The following is a 15,442-nucleotide window of genomic DNA, read 5'->3' as shown; positions in this document are numbered from 1 at the left end:
AAGGTTCTATAAATCACTGATGGAGAAGGGGAAATTAGCTTTTGAGGCATGTCTAGACGTGGCAATAAAAGGACAGCAGCTACTTACAGCATTTAAATATATTGCTGATTTAGTAGATAGCCTGTTAAAGACTAGTGCCCCGATAAAAGTGACTGGTAGTCAACCACGTTGGTTTGATCGTGACTGCTCCAAAGCCCTGAGGGAACTTAAAGACGGTATTAAAATAAGGCCAAGGGAGCCACACGAGTTACCTCCTGCAGGAAAAAATATAAGAGTGAGCTGAGTAGGAGGAAAAAGGCACTACAAGCAGAAGGTTGGGCAGATTTAAGGGAGGCGGGGGATAAGAGGGACATGACAGAGTTTTGGAGAATTATTAATAGACCCACCTTTCAAGATGATACAGTCCCCAAATTAGGAACAAACATAACACGTACTACGTGGATTACTCATTATAGGGCTCTATACAACCACGAAACGTGCACACCGCATGAACAAGGGAACGTTGACCAAGGCCAGCCCGTAGTTTTCTCACTAAAGGAAATTAAGGTTGGGATTGAGGGGTTGTCTAAAAATAAGGCTCCAGGCCCAGATGGAATTCCGCCTGATTTGTTCCTAAGCTTCGTGGAATTATGGGCCCCTATAATGACAAGAGTCATTAACACTGCAATCCGTCATGGCCTACCGCCCTCCTGGTCAACTGCCATTATTGTCCCTATTTTTAAAAGGGGGAATAGGGATGACCCGCAATGTTATCGCCCTATTTCCCTGATCGATGTATCCGCTAAAATCCTGGGGAGGGGGATACTAAACCGGCTGTCGGAGTGGACTGAGGCAAATAATATTATCTCAGGCACACAGTACCGTTTTAGGATGGGTCGGTCCACGAGCGACCAGTGCTTGAACCTCTACATGCTAGCAGCAAAATACACTAAGGCCAGTACGGAATCCATCTGCATGGGGTTCATGGATCTGGCAGCTGCTTTCGACCATGTAAATAGGGACGAGCTCTGGGACATGACGACCAGCATGGGGATCGCGGTCGGCCTTATTAATATCTTAAGAGAATTGCACGGTAACACCTCAGCGCAAGTTAGGTATAATACGGAGGGTGGATGCACTGATTCCTTCTACTGTAGAAGTGGGGTACGCCAAGGCTGTATCTTGGCACCTTTTATATTTTCCCTCTATATTAATAATTTAGAGCAGCATCTTTTACAGCTGGGATCAGATTGCCCACGAGTAGGGACGCGTCATGTTCCTGTGTTACTTTACGCAGATGACGCGGTCCTCCTCGGACGAACACCAAAGAGTCTACAAATTTTAATTGATGGTTTTGTATCTTTTATGGGTTCTTTGGATCTTTCTGTTAATCTTGGTAAATCATATGTTTTATCTGTTGGTAACAAACCATGCAACAAATGTACATTTACGATAGGGAGCCACAAGATAGAGAAGGTGAAATCATTCTCGTATTTGGGCTTACTATTTGACGGGTCTTTAAAATTTAACTACCTGGTGGAGGATCGTTGCCGCAAGATGAATGTCACCAATGGAGCTATTGCAGGTTATGGTCGGAGGTTGGGGAGGTGGTGCCCTGAACAGGTGCTGAATCTGTACAACTCCATGTGTTGCTCCAAAGTCACCTATGGGGCTGAAGTGTGGGGCTTTGTGAATACCTGTCAACTCCAGCGGGAGGAGAACAAACATCTACGCTCCATCCTGAAAGCCCCACACAATCTAGCTGCAGCCAATGCACACAGGGAGTTAGGGATACCCTATCTTAAAGACTTGGTGAAAGTCAGGCCAATTTTAGCTTGGCTAAAAATCTGGATAAACCCCGAGGCGACATTAAGTCTACGGTGTGTGCCTATAACCTTGTAAAGACCACAGAAGGAATGGAACCTTATTTATATTTGATACACAATGCTCAGGATAGGTTTTTAATGAACCGTTTTAGGCTCAATCTTTTACCATATTTATTGGGATCACCATTAGGGTACTCCCCCACGATTGAGCAGAAGGGAACCTGCGGCTGCGACAATAGGTCTCCGCAGGATTCCCTTCATTTTGTATTGTTATGTTCATTTTATTCTGAACCTAGGCGTAGATTTTTGGTAGACATTTTAAAAAAAACAATCATAAAATGCGCTCAAGAGGCCTTGATTTATTTACAACAGGCGAATGATCCCCTTACACTGTGCTGTATTATTAATTTTATCAAAGTGGCTGTCCGATTGAGGGCAACTAGAGGGGGGGGGGGACTGTGAGATTTCAGACACTGGTTTTAAAGGTCCATAATGTTTTTCTTAATACAACTGTGATTTAGCTGTATTTATATCGGGATTGATGTTAATTTAATTGTCTTTTTTAATGAAATGAGTGTATATTGTATGTCTGTACTTTTATGGTGATTTTTAATCATCGAATAAAGAACCCTGACTGACTGACTGACTGAATATAACAGAGATACCCCTACTACAGAACTGGAGTTACAGGTAAGATACTACTCCTTCGACCCCAGTGGCTGATGGGGCACACAAGTGAAAGGCGTAATCAGGCTCTTAAAAGTATCTCTGGGCAGCAGGGCGCTTAGGGTAGGGTAGATTTCTAGCGGGCGCCGTTACCCGGTTTGAACCACAGAAGGAAAAAGGAAGAAATACTATTTTGTTGGTCATTGTGATTGATGACCATTCGGTAATATTGGCCATATGTAAATAACAATATGGACTGTACTAGGTAGCTGTGGGAAATTCCAAAAACGTGTGGCCTTCGAAGCCACCCACCGCTTGCTATGAATTGGCTCTATTGCTGATCTCTACCATAATAACACTAACGCACAACACACACACTGCACACCACCACACTTTGTAACTCTTGCAACACATATACTTTCAATGTATTTATGGATCTACATATTTATCACTTTCTTCTAATTTAGAATTTCAAATGCACTACCCTATTTCTCAGCCTATACTTCGCTCAATATATCTTCTAGCCCAACCTTCTGACTCATCTCAAACTTCTTCTACTACTCCTTCCAATGCACTACCCTATCTCATCCTATACATCTATCATTATATCCTCTACATCCACTCTCTCATTGATCCCAAACCCCATACCACTACCATGATTGCCAAAATAACCCTTTCTAGACTCTCCTACTCTTTCCCTCCTTATATCAAACCTAAAACAAACCTTTCTAAACTCTTTCCTCTGAGTCCTCTCCTCCAAAACTCCTTTTTACTCATCCAAAAGCCTCCTCCTATTGCTAAGACCTAAATATATATATATATATTTCACTCTTTTATCCCTCCACTATCCTTTTCAATCGAAATTAACAGACTAACATGTTCACTTCTCAAATTCCATATTAAACTATGCCAATATACTACCCAAATAACTGAATAACATATCCACTACTCAAATGACTTCATATTTTTTTTACTATACTAATTTTAAACCGTAATTCTTCATGGGTTCCGGAGATGCGTGCTACTCACCAGAAAAGCGATTCAACACCCATACGTGGTAACAAGTGCTATATGAATGCAAATCTTTCTTCCCCTTTTATCCCTCCTCTATCCTTCTCACTCCAAGTAACTGACTAATATCCACCACTGAAATTACTTCATATTTCACCATATTAATTCACCACTAATCCTTTGTAGGCTTCCTGAATAGCGTGCGTCAACAAGCTCTATATAAATGCAAACCTTTGTCCTCCTCTATCCTTCTGCTATCATTCCAAATCCAAATAACTGACTAACCTATCCACCACTTAAAATGTACTTGCATGTTTCACTATGCTAATTCAACACTAATCCTCTATGGGTCCCGAGTTGCGTGCAACTCGCCGAAAAAGTGCTTTGACGCCTCGTCAGGGGTAGTAAGCGCTATATAAATGCAATTACAATACAATAAGGGCAGTGCCAGTCTTTTCATACCGTCCTGCGGTGGACTATTGCTTTCTCTGGGCTCCATTCTTGCTAGACGACACTGTTCTACATGGTACTGGCAGTGTATTTCTGTCTGTTTTTCTGCATCGTAATAACAGTCTATTTCTGTCTCTTAAGATTCTCTTCCCTGTTTGCACTTGAGAATGTTCTTCGCTTAGCTTGCACGGTTCCTTCTCACAGCTTTTCACTTATATGTAGACAGTGTCTAATTCTGTCTTTTACGATGGTGTCTTGCACCATCCTCCTTCTTTAATCCCGGATTGTCATTCCTCGCCCACGAGCAGAGGCTCTTCTATCTTTATGAATCTAAACAAGGGACACCCAAGATGGGGTAATGATGTTGGAGGGGTGGGAGTTGTTCTCTCCCTCATTACTATATAGATGACAACTTTTACATGTGCTTGCATACTAGAGGCCAGTGGCTTAATACAGTACCTGAAACACGGTCTGACACGCCACCAGGATCACCAACGGAAAACAGTGCATCATTTTCAAAATTAGGCTGAAAGGCATCTGAGGTGCTCAATTTGAAGGTGCCTTCATACAATACCAAAATGAACATCCTTAATGACATTTTTAATCTTGGGCCAGCCCTTGCTTCTATTTAACAAGGCCCTGCCCCATTATTTGATGTTGATGGCCACTTGGTCTAAGCCTTGCTCCTACCAAACATTGAATAGGCAGATGCCAGGCACAACAGACCAGCTCCCGGTGACCCTGATTTTCTTATTTAAGATCCTACACCAGAGAATGTTGTTGTTCAAACTTTAACATGTAAGATAAACCCTTGTTCATTCCCCACTACTCCTCTGGCGTGGGAGTCCAAGAATATTGAGGCATTTGACAAACCTAAGTTCTCCTTTGCCAGCCTGCCGTTGTGATTGGTTAATGTTTGTTTATTGGGTCGCTACACACATGTCCTTTGGGACATGGCCAGGGAGATCTTTCCCGCAGTACTTGAAGACCTTAGGTCCTCTCTGGCTCAGATAATTTGTTGTGGACAAGATGCAGCCAAATATGTGGTCTGCGCTGGCTGAGATGCTACTCATTGCCTGGGAATGGCCATTGGCACAAATATTGACATTCTTCGACATGCATCAATGTGTTCCACAGGTTTTTCCAGACATGTACAAACCTCTCATATGAGTATGTCCTTTGAGGGCTCTCAATGTTTTGTTCGAAAAACCAATTCTGCCTTGGGGTGTTGAAAAGAAAGTCAAATCACATCATGCTTCCTGAGTCTGCTCATCCCTACCAAGCAGTTCCTTCATCAGTTCAGAGGCCTCTCCAGGGGCTGAGGTTTAGGCAAAGGCAGTCTCTCCCTGCTCTACAGCAGTCCTCTCAGCCCCCTTCACCTGCGGCAATTGCCACCCATCTGCTTTAGTTTGCCCTTAGTTATGCACATCCATTTTTGGGTGGGGGAGGTGGGGCATGATTCAGCACTTTCATGTGAGCCCTTAATTTGATCCTAATATTTCTCATGTGTACGCCGTTCAAGTTTGTGCATAGCTGCTTCCTGAGTCTTCTGGCTTTAAAGACTATGTTCCTTATTGTGATTACTTCAGCTTGCAGCGTGAGTGAACTTCAGGCCCTATCAACTTAACCGCCCTACACCACATTATTCCCAGACAAACTGGACTCAGGTGGTCTTCTTCCCTGAACTTGTGCTGAGGCCTCTGGAGCCTTCCTGCCTAAAGTCGGGACTTCCCTCTCCTTTCAAAAGAGGAACAGGGGCTTCATTAGCTGGACCCTAAAAGAGCTTATGCATTTATATTATACCATACCAAATAACTTGTAGCTGATCAACTGTTTGTAGGTTTCTCCGGTGCACAGAAGCGAAGGCTGTGCAGAAGAGCTATGAGCTGCTGTGAACTGGTAAAGAAGCAGCCACCAGAAGGCCTCAGAGCTCATTCCATAAGGCCTAAAGCTACTACCACTGCAAAGGTATACAGACAGCCTGTACTGGAGTCGTTCTGACAGGCTACAATGTGGGTGGTGTTACATACATTCCCGAACTACTACTGTATTGATAGCCAGGTCCAGAGGGGAGGTCATTTTGCTTGCATGATCCTGTAAGACTTTAGGTCTGAGTCCACTCCACACACCCACCTATCTGGAGAGGTACTGCTTTGGTATCTATTGTAAGGTGAGAAATATGTGGTTAGAAATAGCCATCAAAAGGACAAGTCAGTTACCTTCTGTAACTCTTTCTGGTGTGCACTCTGTCTAACCATAGATTCCGCATTGACTCCCACTGCCACGTTCTGTGGAGGAACCTCTTTTTTAACAACTAAAAACGTCCCACATTGGGAATCAGCACACTGATACCCACAGTGGGCGAGGAAAGATTAAAAAAAAAAAAGAAGAAACTTGTCTGCTCTGTAGCTCGCTCTGTCACTTCCAGAGTGGTATGTAGCCATACAGTATAACCTACTGGTGCAGAGGAGTATTGTTGGAGAAAACTTTCCATACATAGTCTGGCACATGGGAGTGTTCTTAAATGGGGAATCTGAGGTTAGATAGAGTATGTACGCCTGGCGTCCAAGGCATACAGGAATCAGGCCCTGCCCACTGAGCACAAACAAAACACGGGAGACCCGCTGGCTCTGATAGCTGTTGAATTTAGAAACACCCACTGCGCGCGATGCAGGCATTGAAACCGAGCTTGACCAGGTGATTCACCGCTCCGCCCCTGAGAAATGGTGGCGGATTCTTGACGGCGTTTCTGCATCCCAAGGAGCGTCTCTGTCTCCGCTATGCTGCACCCAGGGCACTTTACAAACGCGCGGTGAAGTCTCCGTTTTGATTCTGCTCTGACTCTGACTCTGAGGCTGTTCCCGAGTGCTTTTTGCAAATTGATCACGCTGGTTGTGCGCGACTCCATTCGAGGTGTGTGGTCCCAGAGAGGAGTGCAGCTTTCTCCTGAAGGTTTCGATCGGTTGCTGAACCATGCTCTAAGAAAGCCCACAATCTTGCTGTTTGTAAGACCTGCTGTTTGAAAGACCAGACATTTCTGCTTATGCACAACTTGCATCTGTTGTGTGGCTAGTGGCTTAAAGTGGGAAATTTAAAGTCCTGTGGATTCAGCATTTTGTGGCACAGAACCACCAGAACCATGCTGAAGGGATATGTGAAGTAATACAGCTGGTTTTATCTGCTGTCAAAAGAGAAGGTGATAAGTTTGATAGATCCGGTCCTCACATGTAAAAAAAAAACAGGAATAATCACAGGGGAAAAAAAGTGATTTGGTCCGTGCTTTTTTTTTTTGACATAGAGCATTCTGGGATCTGTAGTCCGGATCTCTGCTGAGCCAGTGACTGGAGGTGACTGAAGGTTCTGGCATCGGCATCTCTCAACGGCGATTTTTGGAGGAGAGGCGGGGTCCCAAAACATGTAACTGGTGCGGAAGACTTCAGCCTGCGGCACTGATACGGTACCGGCCTTTTTCCAGTGAAGGGACGCGGCGAGGCTTAGGAGTGCCGCGGGAAGTTGAGCTGGCCCCGTACCTGAAGGGAGGCTTGAGGAGGCTTTGGGAGAATAAAGCTGCCGGCAATGTCACATCAGTGAAACAGTCACGATACAGGATCATTATTGTACATGCTGAGAATGGGGGTCTAGAATGCCTGAACACTTTATTTGAAGAACGAGAATGTTAAACTTTGTCTTTTGCCCAACATACAGTCTGACAAGAGGGGGCAAACCTTCTGGCATTGCACGCGCCGTGAGGGAAACGGCATTGGGCACCTCGCAAACGCCGTGAGGGGAACGACCATCGGAGCTCATAAGGCGGGACCAGACCACAACTCCCAGCAGCCCCAGCCCAGGCGCCTGAGAACAGCATCATCAGGCGGCGCCAGGGCTGTATTTAACATCAGCTGGTGCCCCGCAGCGCGGGACGCGCGTGCCGGGCAAAGGGCGGGCCGTAGGTGGCCACTGCCCTAACCCTTGACTGACTGGACGAAGGAAGTAAGACTCTGGTATTAAATAGTGCCTTTTGCCACTGAAGTGACTTTTGTGTCTGGTGCCTTAATTGTCTTGGTAACTTTACTCTGTTTCCTGAAAGGGTAGTGTCGCTTACGAAGTAATGTTAGCCATGACAAAACCAAAGGAAGGTAAAAGTGTGGTGGGCACTCTGGACGCGTTCCTAGTAAGAGCCGAATCTGCAATTATTAATGAAATCAAGTTAATGGAACGCAGGCTTTTTCTTGATTCACAATTGCTTCAGAGTCGCTATGATACTACTGGTACAAACTGAGTTGAGGGCCAGGCGGAGGGGGGACCAGATTCTTATGGGGGCCCCTTGTTCCCGCAAGATTCTCCCAGTATTGAAGAGATTTCGGATCCACCCACTCCAAGAGAAAAAACACCTGTATTAACAAGGGCACAAAGATCTGAACAGATAGGTGGAGGTAGTTCTCCCCCATTAACACCTTCAATGCTACAGCAATTCTCCCCCGGTGCTGGTGTCTCTGGTATTCCATTGTTCATGACGAGCTCAGCTCGTCAGACAATAAATGGTTTGATGCACATACTTTATTGAAGAAGGCCTTACATAGAATCCCGCGGGATAAGGAGATGGTCAAGAGAGCAAGAATAAATTATAAAGAGACCATCGAAAAAAAGAAATTAGAATTGAAAAAACTAGCCTGGGATGACATAGAGAAAGCCTCTGAACGCAGGGATAGCAGGTTATTTTGGGAGGTGATAAATCGACCCTTCCTTAGCAGTGAAAATAGGACCATGATTATGCAGATAACTGGGGAGGTTTGGGAGTCCCATTACTCCAGGATCTTTAACCCAAAGGGTACTATCCTGAAAAATTAAAGCGAGGATGAACCTCATTTTAATATTGAGACTGTGCAACAGCTTAGTCTCTCGCTCACTTTGGGGGAAGTGGGGAGGCCCTGAGAAGAGGCATGCCACTTAAGGCACCAGGTCCTGACTCAGTACCCCTGGATTTGTTCAAAAATAATCCTGTAGTGTGGGTACCTCTGCTGCTAATTGTTTTTAAGGCGATTATTGTGGGGCGTATTCCATCGACATGGAAAAAGGCAGTAGTGGTCCCAATTTTTAAAAAGGGCAATAGTGACCCCTGTTGCTACCGGCCAATCTCCCTAATAGATGCATCTTGTAAGCTATTGGGAAGAGTAATACTGGCTCGCCTAGAGACATGGGCAAACTCATTAGGCGTCATTGTGGAATCACAGTATGGCTTCAGAAATGGCAGAGGTACGACGTAGCAGTGTTTCAATTTGGCCCTGATTATGGATAAGTACATAAAGGCCAGGGGTGTTTCTATGCACCTGGCCTTTATGGACTTATCCAGTGCCTTTGATACTGTGTGCAGGGAGAAATTGTGGCTACTGATGGAGACTATGGGTTTTGAGGAACCGCTGATAACTTTGCTACGTAGATTACACGCCGCCACCTCCGTGGCCATTCGATATGGGCGTGGAGGCGAAAAGACAGAGCCCATCCCATCAACGGAAGGTGTCCGCCAGGGCTGTATTCTTGCCCCCTTTTTATTTTTACTTTACACGAATGGTGTAGAAAAATTCTTGATTGAAAAAGGTTTGGACTTTCCTAAAATTAATGGCAAATACTTACCCTTATTGTCTTATGCAGACGACACGGTGTTAATGACTTTGACTGCAAATAGTATGCAAATATGCTTGGACACTTTTAATGAATTTATGTTGGGTTTAGACCTAAAGGTAAACTTCACAAAATCCTTTACAATGGTCTGTGGCCCAAATAAGACCAAAACACGTAAATTTGATGTAGATAACAAGGTTATCGAAAAAGTTCAAAATTTTTGTTATTTGGGAAATGTTTTAACAAATCTCTAAATTGGGACCCTCTTATAATATCACGGGTACAAAAAACCACCAGATCGATAGAGGCTCTCTTTCGTTTCGCTAGCAAACTAGATCAAAAACCAATTGCCGAGTTAAAGACCCTGTATAAATCAAAATGTTTGCCTGTGGTAATTTACGGTGCAGGGGTATGGGGATACCATAAATGTGCACAGTTACAAATTATGGAGAACAAGTTTTTAAAACGCCTGTTATCAGTGCCAAGTAGTTCTCCAAATATATTCTGTCATTCCGAGGTAGGCCTAGATTTCGTGAGTGACAATATCCACGTTTCCCCACTTCTTTTATGGGGGAAAATATGGTCCTCGGAAGACCTGTTGTTTTCAAAAAAATTCTGAAAGATTGCATAAATTTGGAAAATGCATTAAAAATTCCCTGGCTGTTTTACGTAAAGGAAACCTTTGAAAAAATTGGTCTTGGTGATTTTTACAATAACCCACATCTGATTAAATCAGATACAAAAATGGTGATTAAGAATGCATATCGTACTATATTAGGCTTGTCTAAACATGAAAATCAGCTTCCATACCAAACAGTTATACTCCAGCAACAATTTTATTTATCTTTTACTCTACACACGCAATGGCGTTTTTACTTAACTAGATTTCGGTTAAATGCACTGCACTTTTTAGAGGCTTTTCCAAAGCAAGGAGGTTGGTGTGAGAGGCTACCCCCTTGCCCATGTGATAATGGAGCTAAACAATGCACATTGTGCTTTTTTGTACACTTTATAAAGCTCCGCATGAACGCTTTATTAAACCCTTCCTAAGGGACATTAGACCCTGTAATTTTAGGGAAGGTTTTGAGCATTTAAGATCATTGTCAACTGCTTATATGTAGTTCTATGCTCAGTTTCATTAGATCGATTCAGAAAAGGGGGTGGTGATGAACAGAGTGTCTGAATTAAGCAGACCACTCTTACCCAGTCCAAAGATCAGGGCTTGATCCATCACCGTTATTTAGCTCACTGCCCCATCCCAGCTCAGAACCTGGCTATATGCAAATTAGTCCGTCCCTGACCCAGTGCATCATGGGAACAGGGCAGACCAAACTACCAAGCCAATTCTTCACCAGAAAGGAGACAAGCTACCGGGGACCGGTTTCTGGCATTTCAGCCTCGTCGGCCCGGCTTGCTTGAATCCTGATGGAGCAGTGAGCAAGGGACTCATGTCTGAGTATACCCTGCCACACCTATAGTGGCCAAAAACGATTCAGAAAAGGGGGTGGTGATGAACAGAGTGTCTGAATTAAGCAGACCACTCTTACCCAGTCCAAAGATCAGGGCTTGATCCATCACCGTTATTTAGCTCACTGCCCCATCCCAGCTCAGAACCTGGCTATATGCAAATTAGTCTGTCCCTGGCCCAGTGCATCATGGGAACAGGGCAGACCAAACTACCAAGCCAATTCTTCACCAGAAAGGAGACAAGCTACCGGGGACCGGTTTCTGGCATTTCAGCCTCGTCGGCCTGGCTTGCTTGAATCCTGATGGAGCAGTGAGCAAGGGACTCATGTCTGAGTATACCCTGCCACACCTATAGTGGCCAAAAACGATTCAGAAAAGGGGGTGGTGATGAACAGAGTGTCTGAATTAAGCAGACCACTCTTACCCAGTCCAAAGATCAGGGCTTGATCCATCACCGTTATTTAGCTCACTGCCCCATCCCAGCTCAGAACCTGGCTATATGCAAATTAGTCTGTCCCTGGCCCAGTGCATCATGGGAACAGGGCAGACCAAACTACCAAGCCAATTCTTCACCAGAAAGGAGACAAGCTACCGGGGACCGGTTTCTGGCATTTCAGCCTCGTCGGCCCGGTTAGCTTGAATCCTGATGGAGCAGTGAGCAAGGGACTCATGTCTGAGTATACCCTGCCACACCTATATCAATTTGTCCACCATAAGCGTGGAAGGGTATACTCAGATGTGAGTCCCTTGCTCATTGCACCATCAGGATTCAAGCAAGCCGGGCCGACGAGGCTGAAATGCCAGAAACCGGTCCCCGGTAGCTTGTTTCCTTCCCAGTATAAGAATTGGCTTGGTAGTTTGGTTTGCCCTGTTCCCATCATGCACTGGGACAGGAACAGACTAATTTGCATATAGCCAAGTTCTGAGCTGGGATGGTGCAGTGAGCTAAAAAACGGTGATGGATCAAGCCCTGATCTTTGGACTGGGTAAGAGTGGTCTGCTTAATTCAGGCACTCTGTTCATCACCACCCCCTTTTCTGAATCAGTTTCATTAGATCAGCAATTTTAATCAGGAATCGTTACTGATATTGTGTCTTCTGATATTTTTGATTTTGATCTTATTTCTGAAAATTACTGAAATTGCTAGAAATGTTGATGATGACTAATGCTAGAATGTATTCGTCACGTCAGTGGTCTTACATACTTGTGTGGGAAGGCGTGAGAGGCCAACCCATTTAAGTAATGTTATGATCCATTTTTGAAACATATAGTGCACTTTACACTTATTTATGAGCCTCGTAAGGGATAACTGACCTTGATTTTATAGGAACTTCGGTTTTTGAACGCTTTTAGCTATAATGTACCAAATTCTCCTAGTGGTTTGCTAAACTTGTGAGAATGACGCTTTTGATAATGCACAGTTCACTTTGTTTCCATATTAGCTTGTGAGGGATGTGACTGAGATTATAGAATGAAATCTGCTATAACCGTGATTTTATCTTGATTTTTAATGTAATTTTTTTATGGACAAATATAGGAATATATCTATATGTATTCTGTTCTTGATATATTCTGCTGGAGTTTTGTGTTTTAATTTTGGGAAATAAAATACCATTTGTGAATTTGTAAGTTTAAAACTGTATACTTTTATGATGCTTCTTTCTTGAATTGAATAAAGTTACTACTAACTGAATGAGTATGTACCAGAAAGACCATTACCATAGGTAAGTAACTTGTTCTTCTGATGGGTACTTGTTTTCCTTTGCATAATCTTTCTATCGCACTGGTCATTTCTTCGATTAGCTGGGGATATTTTTGGCCCTTCTCCATTGAGAAGTATCTAAATACCTGAGGAAACTAGCTCCCTTCTTAAATGTAAAATTTGCAGTAAGTTCCTTCTGCTTGCTGGCTTGGCAAAAGCATTGCAGGTTTCTGGAATTAATCTGGCAACTGTGACTACTTCAAACTTGAACAACATGCAAAGTATCATTCAGAATCTATTTAATGACTGTAATATTTCATTTTCACAAACAAACATTTGTATATGCTTAATCCCTGCAATTTAGTATCTCTGATTGGATTCAAAATCTTGAGATTGCAGATGGTGTAATTTTGTCTGTTCATAATTGTACACATTTTGTTCTGCAGTGGAAATTGAAGATGATGAGACTTTCCTGAATGATAGCCACACTGATGACCAGTGCATTGTAGAAGAAAGCCCTCCTTGTGCTGTGACAACTGTTGGGGAAGTGTTATCTGTGCAAGCCCTCCTTCTTCGTAGAAGTGTTGCTCTGGTTGCTGCTGTTTTAGTGTTGCTTGTCGGGCTGTTGATAAGACTTACCTTAACTGGCAATGGCTAAATGACAGTGATGTGATGCAAACCAACAAGGGGAAGCTGGATGAAAACCAGAACCAACTTCAAATCGAAACCCATTGAAAAGATGAAAATCAGGACTGCAGAAAGAGGATTGTGAGCCTTCTTGATGTTCCTTGGAACTTCTATGGGCAGGTCGATAGAATATGCGAATAACGTGTCATATTTTGAGGAGTGCAGCCAAATGACTGTGTCCCTTCAATCCTCTGCTCTTGTGGATCATTGAATTGAAAAGTTCATATTGGTGGTGAGGAGGCGGTACAAGAACTAATCAAGAACAGTATTAAAGTGGGAAACTTAGTATACAACTCAAACCTTATTGGAACGCTGATGATCTTGATAAGAAGGCATTATTTAACATCGTAAGTTGAGCAAAACCAAGCTCTCTAAATATAACTTTCAGCATTTTAAAATAGTACAGAAATCTACATGTTATTTTTGGTTTGTATACTACATTTCAAGTACCATATCATTTTATATGTTCTCTGAGCTGTGTATGGTTTTAGAAGAAAACAGAATTAGGTATTGACAGGTATACTAGTCAGTGGTGATTTGAATTGAGTATGCTGTAACTTCAACATTTTGTTATATCTTAAATCACAGTTAACGTCCTCTATCACAGAGGTAATTTAATACACCGGGTCTTCTTACCAGTCACATCACCAACTCCTCTCCCACAGCTGCATGCGTGTGATAGAAAACATGCATTTTGACACACTTGTTTTATCTTGCCTGGCTTATCTCCTGTGTTAGGGCAGTCCCAATTTCTCTGTGGCCCCACCTGTACATTTTCTGCTCCTATTGTTCTTGTCTTGATTTGTCCATTTCGCCACATTCTTCATTTAGGCTGAAAAACCCAAAGAAGGCAAGTGGAGAACTGGGCCACGACCAGGGTGCACAGTCCTATGTTGTATTTTTTTGTGTGGTTCCCACAATTTGCCAAAAAAGCGGGTACAGAATCACTTTTTGTTTCTACTTGTGCATCAGTATGTAATCCTGCTGCTTTAAAATATTGCTCACGAACCCTCTACCCCCCTCATTCCCCCACGGACAGTAAAATTACTATTTAGGACTGCCCTTTTGCCAGTATCGCATCTGTATGGCACTTTGATCTACCTCTGTTTCCAAAGTGGCCTGGATCCTCGCTCACTTGAATCCATTTTGCTGTTTGCAATGTAGTACCCCAGAATAGTATACCTAAATCTAAATTGCCATTATATGCCAGTCCCTCCGTCAAAAGAAAACATGCCGCTATAGCAAAGGGGCGCTCATTATATAGGACCTATACATCTCCAAAACAACTGAAACATTTTGCAAAACCAGAATAGAAGAATTTTCTGGTCAAACAAATGTAGAATATTAGCGTTTATAGCAGCAGTTAATCATTAATTAAAGTAGATGAACTTTCTACAGTCATAAAAGCGTCAGTTAACCTTTCAATCAAAAGAAACTGCAGTTTATACATTTTCCATAATGAGGCATTCTGAAGCACTTTGCCTAGACGCAAAATTAGAGAGAGCACTTTATATATGTTATTACAGCTTTATTTGCGAAGCGGACTTGATGGTTCAAATTCAAACCAATTAAAATTATTTACAAATCTGCATTTTTTCACTGCTGTTGTCTGTTAATTTGGGTGTTGCTTGATTGTCCAAATCTCTCGAACTATCAAATGAAGATGGATTTAGTTGCTGTTGCCTTAAAATGTGGACAGCTTGCCCCTACATCATAAGCTGCTTCCCCTGCTCTCTGTTTACAACAAAAACACCTGCAGAGCTGTGGTTCAAGACTGGAACTGTTCTGTTAGCACTGAATTGGTGCTCATCTTAGCACCCATTCTGTGTGTTCATGAGCTTGTTCTTCACAATACCTTCTGTATTTGTAGCATTTGTTGGCTGCAGATACACATTCTATGCACACTCCTGTTATCTAGTGTTGGGCCCCGACTTGTTTTTCTAGAATAAGTCTTTTGTTGGTGATGTAACATTGTGACTACTCTTCAAGTAAATGCTCATGTTCAACAGCCCCATTGTTAGATTGATTTTATTTT

The 15,442-nt window shown here is 43.1% G+C and overlaps 1 protein-coding gene across 6 annotated transcripts in view; it reads left to right on the top strand.

The window, feature by feature from the left end:
• LOC144822411 (multidrug and toxin extrusion protein 2-like) overlaps positions 1-14,996 on the top strand; it is an 877,798-nt gene extending 862,802 nt beyond the window's left edge. For all 6 annotated transcript variants that reach the window (XM_078679885.1, XM_078679890.1, XM_078679888.1 and 3 more), the window contains one exon: positions 13,167-14,996. In XM_078679885.1, the coding sequence (XP_078536011.1) occupies positions 13,167-13,378 (212 nt within the window). In that variant the 3' untranslated portion in view covers positions 13,379-14,996. The remainder of the gene's footprint in view (positions 1-13,166) is intronic.
• The last annotated feature ends 446 nt before the right edge of the window (positions 14,997-15,442 follow it).

Source organism: Lissotriton helveticus, chromosome 3_1, assembly GCF_964261635.1.
Source record: "Lissotriton helveticus chromosome 3_1, aLisHel1.1, whole genome shotgun sequence".
NCBI classification, from domain to species: domain Eukaryota; kingdom Metazoa; phylum Chordata; class Amphibia; order Caudata; family Salamandridae; genus Lissotriton; species Lissotriton helveticus.
The sequence above is the reverse complement of the archived record's forward strand: the minus strand, read 5'-3'. Positions and strand labels throughout refer to the sequence as shown.